The 14,427-nt window shown below is 37.7% G+C and overlaps 1 protein-coding gene across 1 annotated transcript in view; it reads left to right on the top strand.

Moving 5' to 3' along the window:
- The window catches only part of SCFD2 (sec1 family domain containing 2), a 191,041-nt gene that overhangs the window by 50,431 nt on the left and 126,183 nt on the right, over positions 1–14,427 (top strand). The window contains 1 exon segment of the mRNA XM_050337840.1: positions 1,124–1,299. Coding sequence (XP_050193797.1) covers positions 1,124–1,299 — 176 coding nt within the window.

The following is a 14,427-nucleotide window of genomic DNA, read 5'->3' as shown; positions in this document are numbered from 1 at the left end:
CTGCTCTTGGTATCACTGAAAATAAGAGAAAGAGCTTTCAGCATTTATTCACTGTTGGAATCATTTATTCACCATTTATATGACACTGAAAGGATAGAGGGAGATGGGGAGCTTTGTAAAGTGATGATATAACCAAACGCAGAGAAAAAACCCAGAGGCAGTTTTACAAGAATTTTCCTTTATGGAAAAATCCTGAGTAAAACGATGGGTGGTGTCAGCCAGGAACCACTTAGCATCAGCTCACCTTAGTGTCTTCCTGGCACCAAAGATTGTCCTGTTAAAGTTAAAGGATCCTTGTCACTCTATTCATATATCCCTGCTCTTTAAGTCTGGTTTCTTGAGGAAGATAACTTGTTATTGGCAGAGGTTGCCAGGAATCAGCCCTGGACTGGATCACAGTGCAGACTCGCAACTGCGATGGTGTTTTGACATAATTTTTCCCTACCTGTTGATGGCATGTGTGATCGCCTGTGATGATTTTCTGGGGGCAGATGAGCTGCCATGGGCCTGCCTTCCTTCCTGAAAGACATTCCTTCTGAAATATTAATTGGTTGAGCACCTCAGCTGGCACTTTAATGTTGGATGGAATTCTGTAGTGTTTGTGTGGCCCAAATGGTGCCTCTCATGCTTTTCTAATAAGGAGACATCTACAGGCCCACTAACATAATATCTATTTTTTGAGTCAAGACTAATAAAAAATGCATCCTCGAGAAGTGGTGAGAGGGTGTGAGTTTGGTGTAAGGTAAAATGCTCACAAATTCCCATTGAACTTCTGGTAAAACCAGAAAGATTTTTTAGAAGCACTTGTCGAGTATTATTTCCTTAGCTTAAATGAATGTCCCTCTATGTCTGAAAACAAAAAAATTATTGCCCATTATGTCAGCATCTGTTGTGCATTGTTAAAAACCTGGCATACTACAAACCTTAAGCCACAATTCATGGATGAAGTCTTTGTCCTGACCTGTTGCTGCAGCTGAAGCTCCCAGTGACTGCAGTGAAACTAGGATCAGGCCCATAGTGGAGAGAGTCTCTACAGTTCTCTATAACCCTTTCACTATAATTAAAAAAATTTAAGTTTGTATTTGCCACCACTGAATGCTGTTGCCTTTTTTCCTTTCCACAGGCAGAGTCACTCCAGAACAGCTCAGTTCATACATTAAGCTTTTCAGAAATAATCTCAAAGCTTTGGAGAACCATTGTGGTCTTCTACAGCTTGTACTGGCCGCAGTCCAGACTTTGAAACACCCCCAGACTTCCAAATGGGACAACTTCCTTGCCTTTGAGAGATTACTTCTGCAGGTATGCATTATGTTTAATATTTTAATTTCCATTGCATTCTGTAGCTTTTTTCAAGAAGTGTATTGGATGTCTTGCTAAAGAGCTGTTCGTTGTTGCCAAACTGGTAAAAAGAATGGGAAGCTACATACTTAATATTTTATAGCTTTTTCTAAGGAATTTTATAAACAAAAGGGTAGGCATTAAAGGTGAGGTATATAAATAATCTGAATTGTGTGACAGTTGTACATCTATATAAAGTTTCGAGATGATGTAACTTTTAGCATTAAATAAGATTCTTGTTATTATTATTATTATTATTATTATCGCTACCAACCTGAAAATGCTTCTTGAAGTAACATGCTGAGTCAGATGCATAGAGGAGTTTGTTATAATGTCAGTATAAAACTTGTGTAGCTTGCTGAGTAGACGAAAGCATAGTTGGAAATTCCATGCACACAAGAGAGTGAGGTTTCTCTTGTTCTCAGCTGTCATCTACACTCAGCTTTACCACCACCACATTTTTTACGACATCCTGTTGGTGACCACAGTATTATTTACATACCATTTTGTATCACATTTGGATTTCTCTCAGGAAATTGAGTTAGTGGTATATTGAACTCTATCCTACTAACCTTTGGAGATGTACCAAAGAAAGGAGCAGTTTTTTCTAAGAACCTGGTAGAGTTAATTTTTGATGCAGTTCAGTGAAAGCTCAAAGTTTTTCTTCCTGTGCTGTCTCTTCTGCCATTGTGTTGTTTTTAAAGGCATCATCTTCAGAAACCCTAGCAAGAGGCAAGTCTTCATGAGCTAACTCCTAATGAAATTAGAGTCAGCCTTAAATGAGTAAAATATATAGTGTTGTTCTCAATTGAAACCAGATACTTCTGTAAAAAATAGCCATCTTTTTCTAGATGGGGAAAACAAACAATCAACCTGACTCTCCTCATGGTCTTTGGCAGCAGGATATGATCTCTGATCCTTCAAGAAGAATATGACCACACTTTATAGCTTTGTAGCCAGTGAATTTCTGCAAGATCTGGGGAGAAAAAAAATGCAAAACTTAGATAGTAGCAAGCTCTTGACTACATTAATTTTAAAAACTATTCTCTCTTGGTAAGACTGTAGTATTTTTTAATACCATAAGCAACCTTCTTTCTTTAGTTAAAAAACAGGCGCATCTCAGGTAGAAGAACTCATTGCAGCCATTCTTTAGTCTTTCTGGACTGTAGAAGATGGGACTGATGACCCATAGCCCCCTTCTCTCTCCTTTAGTGATTCATATCCATAGCTCTTCTCAGAAGCTAAATTCCATCTCAAAACCAGTTCAGCTTTAGAATCAAAATAAAGCTGCAAACTCAGCATTGTTTTCACAGCAACAGACATCTGCCTGTATAAAAGGCATGCAGTAAATCAGCAAGGAGCAGAAAAACAGAGGTAAGAAACAACCAAACTATACATTTCATAAAAAAAGAAATGTTTAACAAGCACTATCATAATTGTAGGTGGCTTTGGATTCTACCCACTGCCTTCCACTCATCATATTAAGGTAAACCGTGCTAGCCAAAGCAAACTTTCTAGGCTAACATTTGTAACTGTTCCTTAAGCACATACTCATTTTCAGTGGCTCAAACAGCAATTATTTTCAATTACACAGACTCTGTTTTAAGACAGTTTTCTGAGCACATGGCCTGTCTCTGAGCTGTTGACAAGAGTTTGTAAGAAGAGCAAAGTACTGAGACCCAAGATATTTTTATTTAAAAAAAAAAATCAAATAGGACATTACATCGTGAGTGGGTGGTACGTAGCATACTGCACTAAATTTTGTGTTTATTATGGTAGTTTATTTCAGCAGCACTACAGAGAAATTATTTATCATATTTGTTATGTTTCAGCTATTAAAATAATAAAGAATCATAAGTTAAAGGTAATTGTTTCAACATGAAAGTAGTAGTGTTTCTATAGTATATTGGAACCACACAGAAGACAACTGTTTGGGAAAGATCTGCTGGGAGTAATACTATTAGGCTCTGACAACGTAGGAATTCTGGATTTTTCACTGATGGATGCATGTCAGACTCCAACTGATGTTAAAGGAGATAACCCAGTATAAACAGCTGGTGTTAGAATCTCAGATTTCCCAAAAAAATAAATCTGCACAGTTTTGGAATTTCTGTCATTGCTGGATCTCTCTGATGGGTCTCATGACTCTCTGCTTAGTCTACTGTGTGCTTTTCAGAAAAAAAAAACATTGTTGACAAGAAACCTTTAGTCTAACTCTTATGTTGAATAACCTTTTCTGTTTTTCTCCTTGCTCCTTGATTCATTCCTTTCAGTTGCAGGTACTCAGTTCTAAAATGTCCTGCTAGAGGTAGAAAACAGCCCACTTATACTATTTTGTCATAACTAAAGATCTCTCACTACATTTTTCACACTTACGTTGGCTCAATAAATTTTTTACATCAGCAAAAGAAAGTTTGGTTTTGACTGGAAGTGCAGCTGCATGCTTACTATGGAGTTGTCCTCTCCTTAACTGGGATGGATGGATGATCTGAGAGCCAAATTGGATATTTCCAAAGGAAAGACGATCATGTGCTGGTTAAGAGTAATGCATCAGAATGATTAATCTTGTTGGTCACAAACTTTCTCTGTGTTCTTCTACTTTACCTCTGCACATGATAGAGCTTACACTACCCAGAAGTTTTAAATGATGTGTGAATTGAAACAGTATATCCTATTTATCAAGGAGATATCCTGCCCTATCATATTTTCCCTCTCTTGGGATCCTCCTTCTATTTTTTCTGATTCTGACCGTCCATAAAACTGATAGATGGGAAGGGGAACACAAGCTAAATGCTACACCACACTGCCTGTAACTCCCCAGTATTCCTCGTGCAACTGCCTTGTTTTCCTTCAAGAGAGGGTTTAATATTTGGGGAGGTAACAAAATAAGAAAGTGTTGCCACTCCACACTTTTTAGCTATACCCCTGTTCTTCTAAAATGTGTGACTTTAATGAGGGTTCATTAGTCAGGATGGGCCCATGAAATACAAAAGCAACAGAGATACCATCTCCAGAGTAAATAATACGTGACACTGTGTGAGAAAAAAAAATGTTGTTGTTTTTATCCTACAATACTCATATATTCACTGAGCAGAGATTTCTGCCTCCAAATTCAGTTTAAAAGTACACAGCAGACAGTGTGAATGGGGCCGTAATTGTGCCCCAAGGAAAAGAGATGTTCCTCTTTTGAGAGACACTGCTCTGAAATTGCCTGGGTTGGGTGCTACCTCTTAGAATTGGCTGCATTGTTCTGTCATAATTTTGCTCTCAGATTTAAGAGAAAAGTACTTGTCATACTGAGTAGTAGGCTATTTTATTAGTAGCCACATCCATTTAAATTCCAAGGTTGAATTTTATTCAGTGACCTCTCCCCAGAGGGGGAGGTATGTGTTTCTTCTTTAGGATGAGGATATTTTCTTCTTTTTTAAGATGTCTGGGCTCACCTTCCTTTTAAAACTGCAAATGTACCAGCACTGTTGTCTTAAAATAGCCATATTACCCCAAATAAGGAAATCTGGAAGATTATTAAATTCATTGTTATTATAGTGTTGCCAAGGGAAATGTTGCTTCTTTCTTGTGGCACAAAGTTTTTGTACCTGCTGGCCAACATTTCACTATTTACCATGAAATTAGACAGCTTCAGCATTGACCTAGAAACCATAATGCTACCATTGGATCTCAGAACTGTCAAAGTTTTGTTTTGTGATGGTGATTAATGTCACGTAATCTCAAGAGTAATTGGAATTAAATTCATACTAAATCATACTAAAAAAGCCCCACAAAACCAACAAATCCATAAAATCAATCCATGACTAAAAATCCCTAACACATTCACAGCTTCATTGTATAGATGTGTGGATATGGTTACCTTTATGATGTCTGCCCAGCTAGAAATCATTTCAGTTTTCACCTGTTTGAATTGTCCAACTTCTCACATTTAACGTCCCTTGATCTGGGACCAAGTCCCCTCTGAGCTTTGCCTCTTTTCATGACCTGCACTGTCTCTGAGGTAAGTGCTTTGGTGATTGAGCCGGCGCTCCCATACATGGCATTTCCCAGCTAAGGCATCAGAAATGTCATCAGTGAGTTTGGAAATGGCCTGTTTCTAGCAGATATTGTGGACAGCTATTCAATTGACATGACAGTCCTGTTGCTCTTGGATTTGAGCTCACGATCAGCCTACCTAGCTCAATGGTGTGTTACTTCTATCCTTCTAGTCTCTGCCAAGAATATACAGGTAGGAACTGCACATCACCTTGACTGCTTAGAAAAACCAATGCCAATCAGCAAACAAAGATAGGGCTCACATCTATCTATCTGTATATCTAAGTTGTTATTATGTGTGAATTCATTATAGAATATGTGATGTATCTCTCAAAATCTATACCTTCTAAAGTTAGCTTACTCCTTTTAAAAGGATGACTTGGTAGTTTTTTTAAATTTTACCGTTTCTTTTCCCTTCTTTTTCCAAAGCTTTGCTGTAATAAGAAAGACAATTTTTTTTTTAGTTTTTAGTGACTCCTGGTAATAATATAAGTAGGTCAAATACTCTGGTGGTGGTAGCTGTTCCATGGAGAACTCTTGACTGTATAGTATTTTCATGTTTAAAATTCCAAATACTAATTAACTAATTTTAACTAATTTTATTTTATTTCTATTTTCTCATTTTGGTGCTGTAAAATTTGTCAGAAGACAGTTTTTATTTTTGTCCTTGGTGTCTTGAGAAACAGAAAATGCAGGGATGTTTTTAAGAGAAACAGAAACTTCATGCCAGATGTCATTCCAATGCTTTTACTTTTCTGTTGGCGGAAAGTGGTTATGAGGTTAATAAAATGACATCATTCTTTCTCCTATGAATATTAGAGTGCAAACTCACATAAAAAAAAAAAAAGGCAGAAAAACTGTAATACAACTGAGCATTTTATATTGTAGTTAATGTTTCAGTAGCAAGATCTAATAGCTAGGTTGTTAGTAACCATTCCATCTTGTGCTGTGGTTCTCTGCCATTTTTACAAATGCAGGGTATGCATAACTCATTACTTCATCAAGGGTGACATTATTATTTATTTACACTTAATGTGGTAGGCGTTTCTTACATATGCATGCCTGCACAGAGCCCTCTGCCAATAAATTTAGAAACTCCAAGACACCAGCTTGCAAATTTTCTGTGCCTAGAACTCACTGTAGTTTTCATACTTCTCCACAGGGTACAGTAGTTACTGGATGACTTTTATTGACTCTAAGCTGGAATAAACCAAAAGCTTAAGCATCAGCTTCAGTCTGCTGAAGCAACCAGTTTGATACAAAAAAGTGAGGAAATAGAAAAGCTTTTGGAGTACTTCCTCTTGCTCTGCAAGAATAATTCATAGTTCAGCTATAGAGAGACCTTTATTTCTACATAGAATAGATTAAGATCAGTGACATTCCTTGTTGTTATTATTTATATCGCTTTAGTCAACATGTAATTTATAATTACATAGCTCAGTGCAATAAATAGTCTTCTTGGTGACCTACAATGTTGATCAATTAATCTCTTTAGAAGAGATATTGCAACAGTATTTGGAAAGAAGACCCATGGTGTTAGCTGCCTGTATTTAGAGATTTTACATGTAAAAAAATAAATCATGAAATTAATCAGTCACATTTCAGCATAAAGCTGCATGTGTTATTAATTTTCTTGGTGGGAGTTTTGCATGATACTGTGTTGATTACAAAGGTCATCCTCTGGAATTTGGTACCTTTTGGATGAGATTGCAGTTTGGACACTAGAGGATAAAATGTGATTTGTTGACAAAGTGAAAACAGTCATACATCAATTACTTAAGGTTCCAAATTATTTACTATAAGGTCTTATTTAGCCATTTGTTTGTTAGACTTACTGCATTTAAAGTGGAGTCATGTCCAGAACATGTAAACCATTTGGATTCAGCCTTTATACATGTGATATTTTTGACACTGCAAGCATTTATTCTATATAAAATTTATTTTGCATTTTATGGCGTTGCTTAAAAACTGGTGTATACAAGCCATGAAATAATGTTGCTTCTTGACACCTGCTTCAAATGGTCTCAGATTGTTTCTTTTGCTTGCTCAATGCCTCTTACATTCATGATATCTTGTTTCTAACCAGAATTCAGTTGTATTTATGTGTTTTCTATACATTTCTATAAAATAGAGCCCTAAACTGCTGGGAGCACCTCAGTGCTACAGCAGTGCAGAAATAACAGTGGATTAATTTGAGGAAGTGATGAGCTCTTTTGAGTGTTTGATTTTGTGCACCACCTGTGACAGTCCATAGCGGAGGAGCTTGTTGGTTACAATTCAGATTCCATGTGCTAAGAGAGCTTGCTTATGAACCATTTCCCAGGTTTGGCATGCCAGAATTAAGTCATTCCAACTAGTTTTGCTCAGAAAAGAGATATGTGTGTATATATGTGTATTTACACATATAAAGTCTTTTATATGTATATAAATTCTATTTATATCTATAGATACAATTCTTCTAGTCAGAATAATTTTCTGTGAGTAGAATGCTCTTTTCAGACTACTTTGAAGGCAAAATAAAATACAGGTTGGAATGGTTTTAACATTAAATAAATACTTTGAGAGTGAACAGAAGCTATTTTTACAGACAATTTATTAATCTGTTGAAGGAAAACTATTTTTTCTAACTCTGGCTGACAAGAGGTTAAAATATTTTAAGTGTGGTTATGATATCACATGGGAGTTAAGAATTTATCTTTCTGTATTCTTGTCAAGGAAATGTGTTTTCATATGATCTTGAAGTTACAAAGTACTGCAGTAGTGCCTCTTATTTAAAAAGCAGAGACCTCCCTCTTTCATCCTGTGAAAGATGTAATATTTTGTATCCAGACACAGGTCACTCAGAGCCTCTAAAATGAGCACTTAATGAAGAAATGTCTTTTTTAAGTGAACAAATGTCTGCATCAATAAAATTTTAAAAGCTTTGTGGGAACAAGTGGCTAAATAGATTAAGTCAATTGAAACTGTTAAATTAATGTTCTATGTACAAAACCAAAGTGCTTCATGTAAAATGAAAGAATCCCAATCTCTAAATGATTGTAAGGGGAGCCAGCTTTTCGGGGGGGGGGAGGAAGCAGAAAACCACTATTACCCCCTCTACACAGTCACACATATTTATTTTGTTAGAAGTTTAAACAAATAATGCCTTTGTAACATAAACTGCTTTCTTTCTGTAAAAGATGGCATCAATGGGACTGAAAGATAGATGCCCTGAATCCCTGCAAGTATATGTAGAGGAGTCGTGAGGGGGCACAATATTTACAATATTAAACAAGTCACCATTTACTCTTACACACATAATTGGGCTCCAAGAGACAGTTTTTGTTGTGTGTACTCCCAGTAAGCCGTTGCTTTGCTCTACATATTGCTCCACTGGTAACAGCTGTGCACTACCTGATTTCTGAAAGATGCAGGATCCGGTTTCCAGTCCCTGCTTCTGAAGGAGATTGTTGACACCCTCGCAAAAAATTTGTCATGCTTCTTTCTGTTTTGAATTGCACAGGACAGGCTGTCATACATGAAACAGGTTTTACTAAAACACCTTTCCTAAAACATGAGAATTATCTCCAATAGTCTGGGCAAATCTCATGGCTTATTAACCTGCAGAAAAATGACATGCACTGTTTCAGATCTAACAAAGTGGAGGAGTCAAGCACTCTTGGCAGCAGCATCTTTTATTTTGGAAGATGGGGATTTGTAAGCAGTGCCTTTTTAGGTGGGGCTTCTGTGGTCACAGGTAAGCAGTGCAAGACTGCAGATTCCCTTAATTCTTCTTTTTGCCTTTTAACTACAGAAATCCCATTAGCAATGCCCATTCATCAGCCTCCTGATGGACAAGTTAATTAGCGAGATTTTGCTGAGTACTGAATCAAGTGTGTAATTGTGGTGTTAAATTTGTGCTAATAACCTCATTAATTTGATGTTAATTGTGTGTCACTGGCAGGCAAAGTCATATATGAATGGAGATGGGGAGTTAGGCAGCTCTATTTATACTCTAGCATTTAATTTTGTGTCCATTTTGTTCATTATGATACTCATGGTTATTTGATAAAAAAATTTGGTGTAATTTTCTGAAGGCTTTCAGTTGAGATGGTTCACTCAGCTTGTCATAGTCTCAGTTAGAAAGGCAGGGGTTTTTTTGAAGATGATATGTAGGATTTCTTAGCTAATAATCCTAATGGATCCAACCCTTCTATAGGTTTGGAACAGGACTGCATTTTACTTTTTTTTATGCTTTCACTAATTGTATCATAGCCTTTAAGGAAATGAGCACTGCCGTATTTTTACAGCCCATGTGTCCTCCTTAGGTAAGATTCCAGACACTGTTGTAGTAATAATGAAATCAACACCACAAAGTACAGTGTATAGTGAGAACTGTACTCATAGGAACTGCTTATCATTTAGGTTCTTAGCTCAAAGGCAGTAGTCACCAATCAAATCTCTTATCTGCAAACCAGTTTGATAGTGCAAGAACTGTGTATCTGGGTTTGAGTGTGTTCATACTGGTTTGTCAGCTTGGTTTTCCTTCCTTTGGAGGATATATTTGATTATTTCCTTCAGACTAGCAAGGAGAAAGCAGAGAAACAACACAAATGAAAATTAATGAAAACTTTGCCATGGGCAATAGCCAAAATTAACAGTGGGGCTGCCACTTAGTATTCCCTGTCTGCCCAACTTAATGAGTTGTATATTTCCCCTTCCACTGGCCCCTAGACTTCTTGGATCACAGACATTTCTGTGCCCATGGAGCATGCATAGACATACAGGTGCACGTTACTTTCAGTAGGAGAGCAAGTATATTCATAATTTAATTTCACTTATTTGATGGAAAGCAAGGTGGTGTTGCTTTTCTGAGCTTTCAGGCCAGCTGAGATTGGGGTGGTCTTGGACTTAATTGCTTTTCCTGACTTAAGATTTTATCTTTTAAATGTAAAATGGAACTGGCAGTACATTAGAGAAGTCACAAAACCCTGTTGTTGTTGCCTCTTTTCAATGAAAACCCCACCCCGAAAGAAAGCTACACAAAGCTACACAAAGAGACAGTACTACACAACAAGTTGATGTGGCTCAGTCCGACTATGGAGCCATGGTAGATTTGTGTTCATTATTATTACATCATTTTTTGCAGATGTATGGATTTTCTTGATATAATTTTCTCCCTTCCAGTGAAGAAGGCTTAACTCTCCTTGTCTAGGTTAGAAAAGCAAGTCTTGTTTGAAGGCAACATGCTGACTCAGCCAGCAAGGTATTAATGGAATTTTACCTCTGCAGTAGGACATGAAGAATAATTGTTAAAATCAGATGTGGCTTGCCATGGGTCTGCCTGTCTAGTACGTATTGCCATGCATCAAGATGACTAGGTATCTCTACTTAAAACAGAGTTGATAATCTAACTCTTCCCCCTTGGAGAAGTGTAGAATCTGCTGTCCCAAAAGTATGTGTAACGGACAAATGACTCTACCTAGTAGGTTTTTCCCACATGATCCTGAGTTCTCCTAGGAAGTCAAGAGAGATTTCCTCTAGTGGTTGTCTTTCTTTAGATTTTCTCCAGTTCACATCTCTTCAGCAAAGTTACCTTTTAATGCCATGAAGTTTCTCTAGGAACTTTCCCGATCTAAGAAGATGTCTCTTTGGAAGCCTGCCTGTTTCACCCCATGGCACTGGTTTTGGGCACAAGAGCATTAAAGTCATCATACCATAGGCTTGGCAAAAGTGGATTTATACTCAAAGCTGCCTGTTGGCTGTGGTGTTCTTGACTTGGCACAGAACAGTGTGAAGGCTGATACAAGACACTGGTGTAACAAGACTGCTTCATTCTCTTTTGTTCCCACCTTTGTCCAAAAAACAAAAGGAAATATTTGTTCCATACCTAGAAATTTATCTTCATTTACCTTGTCTGAGGCTTCTGTAGCATTGTATTCTCTGTGTTTACCGTTATGTGTATTTAATAGAAATGCTTTGTTAATTAAAAATGTGGTAGGCATAGGAGAAAAAATTAAATTTCCCTCTCGATGTCCCCCCTGCACAACCCCATCCCAGATTGTTCGCCTTTGTGTGTGTGCCTTTAAAACAAATAGCATATGGTTCTGTGACTGTTCCTGTAATTTAGTCATGTTGCCTACAGAAATGGAGGGCACCACGCACACATAAAACTTGCACAGTATTTTCTAATGAAATGCGACAGCCCATTTGTGCAGCTGTGTCTAATAAGGCATGAATACAGTTAACTGCTGTTTACCTCCTCACACTGTTTGTTTGAAGTACAGAAATGCTGTACATTCACATTAAGCAATTCAGTATAGAAATCTGACTTGGACTGACTATTGATGGGAAGTATTTAATAATTTTGCAGCAGGTTAAAACATGTGGTTGTAGTTACAATAAATAAATTACTTGGTCCATAAACCATTGCCATTCAGCGCAACTGTCATGTTGATGTAGGTTTATCCTTCAGGAGAATAAAATGTAGATAACAGTTAAGTAATAAATGACAGTCTGGGTCTTTGGAGAAGGGAAAAGTTTCAAATTCTTTTTAACAAGGGCATTTGTAAGAGAACAGGAAAAGGAAATGTGCCAGAAATGAGAAACTCTCCAAACATGTTTTAATTCTACCCATCAGGTTTCCTTCTAGTACTGCTTCCCTGCCCATCCGCAAGTCTAGGGAAAGTAATATAACTGCTAAGCCATAGGCAGCAAAGAATTCACACATACTTCACAGTTGCATCTGACTTACCCTTGCACAGTACTGCTGCCTTTTCTGAACAGAGCAGAAGTATTCTCCTCTGACAAGAAATAATGAGCATTTGCTTTTAGTTTTTAAAAAACATCTCTGGTTTTATCTGAATTTCTTAACCCAGTATTCTTTTGCAAGAGAGAAGCAAAGATGACACAGTTAAACACTGTATTAAGTTGTCTGTAACTATTAATAGTTGTAGCTATTAAATGTATTTGCTCAGAATATTGTTTTCCAGTACTGGGGTCAAAGTGTTGTTAACATAAAGGATTGCCAAGGAAGACTAGCACAGGTCCTCAATGGCCTCTTTATTAACACACGTTTTAATAACAGTTGTGGTGTCCCTGGTGTCCAGGCTCTCACTGGCTTGATTTGTTTTAGTTCTGTTTGGGCTTGAAAGTGTATTTTTTTAATTATTCTTTCTTCTATCTGTTTTAACAGGTAGAGTTATGAAGAGAACTCTGAAAGTCTCTGCTTATGTAATAAATACAAAAAATTAAAAAAGCTAAAATTCTTGGTATCATGTACCACTATCTGAAGTTCATTATCTGTAAAGGACAATAACCTTATCTGGGCATAAGTCTTCTATTGTAACTATATGATACACAGGAATAAATTTCAATATATATGTTCTCATAGCAAAAAAAACAAGTTCAAAGCTCTCTTAACTTTCTCTCTTAGTTTAATTATCCTTCCTCCCCTCTGTGTAGGCTTTTCCCCAGTCTGTAGATGTATTTTCTGTCCACATCATTTAATTTCTGGAATTCCATAAAAAATACTCAGTGCTCAAGGAGTCAGTACACAACATTCAAGTACTCTGCATTCCACAGCAGTTCTGGAGAGCTTTAGAACTACTCATTTGGCACCTTCTACATCCTCTTATCTACTATTTCTCCAAGCTTGTCTTGGTGAGAGGTAGGCTTTTGCCACCGTTACTGGAAAGCTGATGCTTCTTCTGCTGTGTCCCCTGGAAAAAAAGACTCTTTTCAAAACTACCCACTATAGGAAAGAACTTCTCATTGCATCTCCAGAGATGGCAGCCAATACACAGGGACATACACTGCTGCTGCTGCTGCTGCTTCAAGGGAGTGACAGTCCCTGACATAGGCCAAGTTTTGCATTGTTTACATGCTGCTTTAGTTTCATCTGCTTGTTCACTGCAGAGAAGAGGTTGAATGTACTGAAGACACATGTGCCATCTTTTAATTGATCGGGGTCTGATTGCATGCATTGACAACAAACATATAGATTGGGAAGGCACCACATGTTTCAGGGGACAGAGTAACTGGGAAGTCTTGTTAACAGGACACAAAATTTCAGTGGTTAGCTTGGGGTTCTGATTTCACTGAGTTGTTGGACTGAAATTTTTTTTGTGTATGAATTCACCAATGTAAGGCTAACAGTTTGAACTTTAAATGTCAGAAGCTGCAAATGGTTTTGTTGCTTCTCTGAAATTAATTGTTACCTAGCCTATCACCTTGTGCATTTGTGTTTTATCCATGGCCTGAGCAAAATTTCTTTTAGAAGTGGTCACTAGCACAAAATGAATGGTTTCTTTAGTATCTGGTGGGTGGACTTTGAGAAGTAAAGATAAGTATGGAGTTGTGTGCTTCTTCTCATCCTTTTTCCCTTCTATAAGTCAAAAGAGGGGATGAAGTTCTAAGACATCACTAAAGCGCTCTGGCACCAGCTGTCCTTTTTCTGCGTGTGCTGGTCATAGAAGTTTTATTTTCATAAAATACATAGAGCCAGATGATACCTTTAAATCTTTTAACTCTTAAATGTTTTCATAGAATCATAAAATCATAGAATCAGATGGGTTGGAAAGGACCTCTGAGATCATCAAGTCCAACCACTGATCCACTACCACCACAGTTACTAGACCATGGCACTCAGTGCCACATTCAGTCTCATCTTAAACACCTCCAGGGACAGAGAATCCATCACCTCCCTGGGCAGCCCATCCCAATGCCTGATTACCCTCTCTGTAAAGAATTTCTTCCTGACATCTAAGCTAAACTTCCCCTGGCAGAGCTTAAGATCGTGCCCTCTTGTCTTACTCATAGTTGCCTGGGAGAAGAGACCAATCCCCACCTGGCTACAACCTCCTTTCAGGCAGTTGTAGAGAGTGATGAGGTCTCCCCTGAACCTCCTCTTCTCCAGGCTAAACAACCTCAGCTCCCTCAGCCTCTTCTAATAAGACTTGTGTTTGAGTCCCATCACCAACCTTGTTGCTCTTCTCTGGACCTGCTCCAGCACCTCAATATCCTTCCTGAACTGAGGGGCCCAGAACTGGACACAGCACTCCAGGT

This window comes from Myiozetetes cayanensis, unplaced genomic scaffold (genome assembly GCF_022539395.1).
Source record: "Myiozetetes cayanensis isolate MyiCay16 unplaced genomic scaffold, myiCay2020 scf7, whole genome shotgun sequence".
In the NCBI taxonomy this organism is placed as follows: Eukaryota; Metazoa; Chordata; class Aves; order Passeriformes; family Tyrannidae; genus Myiozetetes; species Myiozetetes cayanensis.
This window is presented reverse-complemented; position numbering and strand designations above follow the sequence as displayed.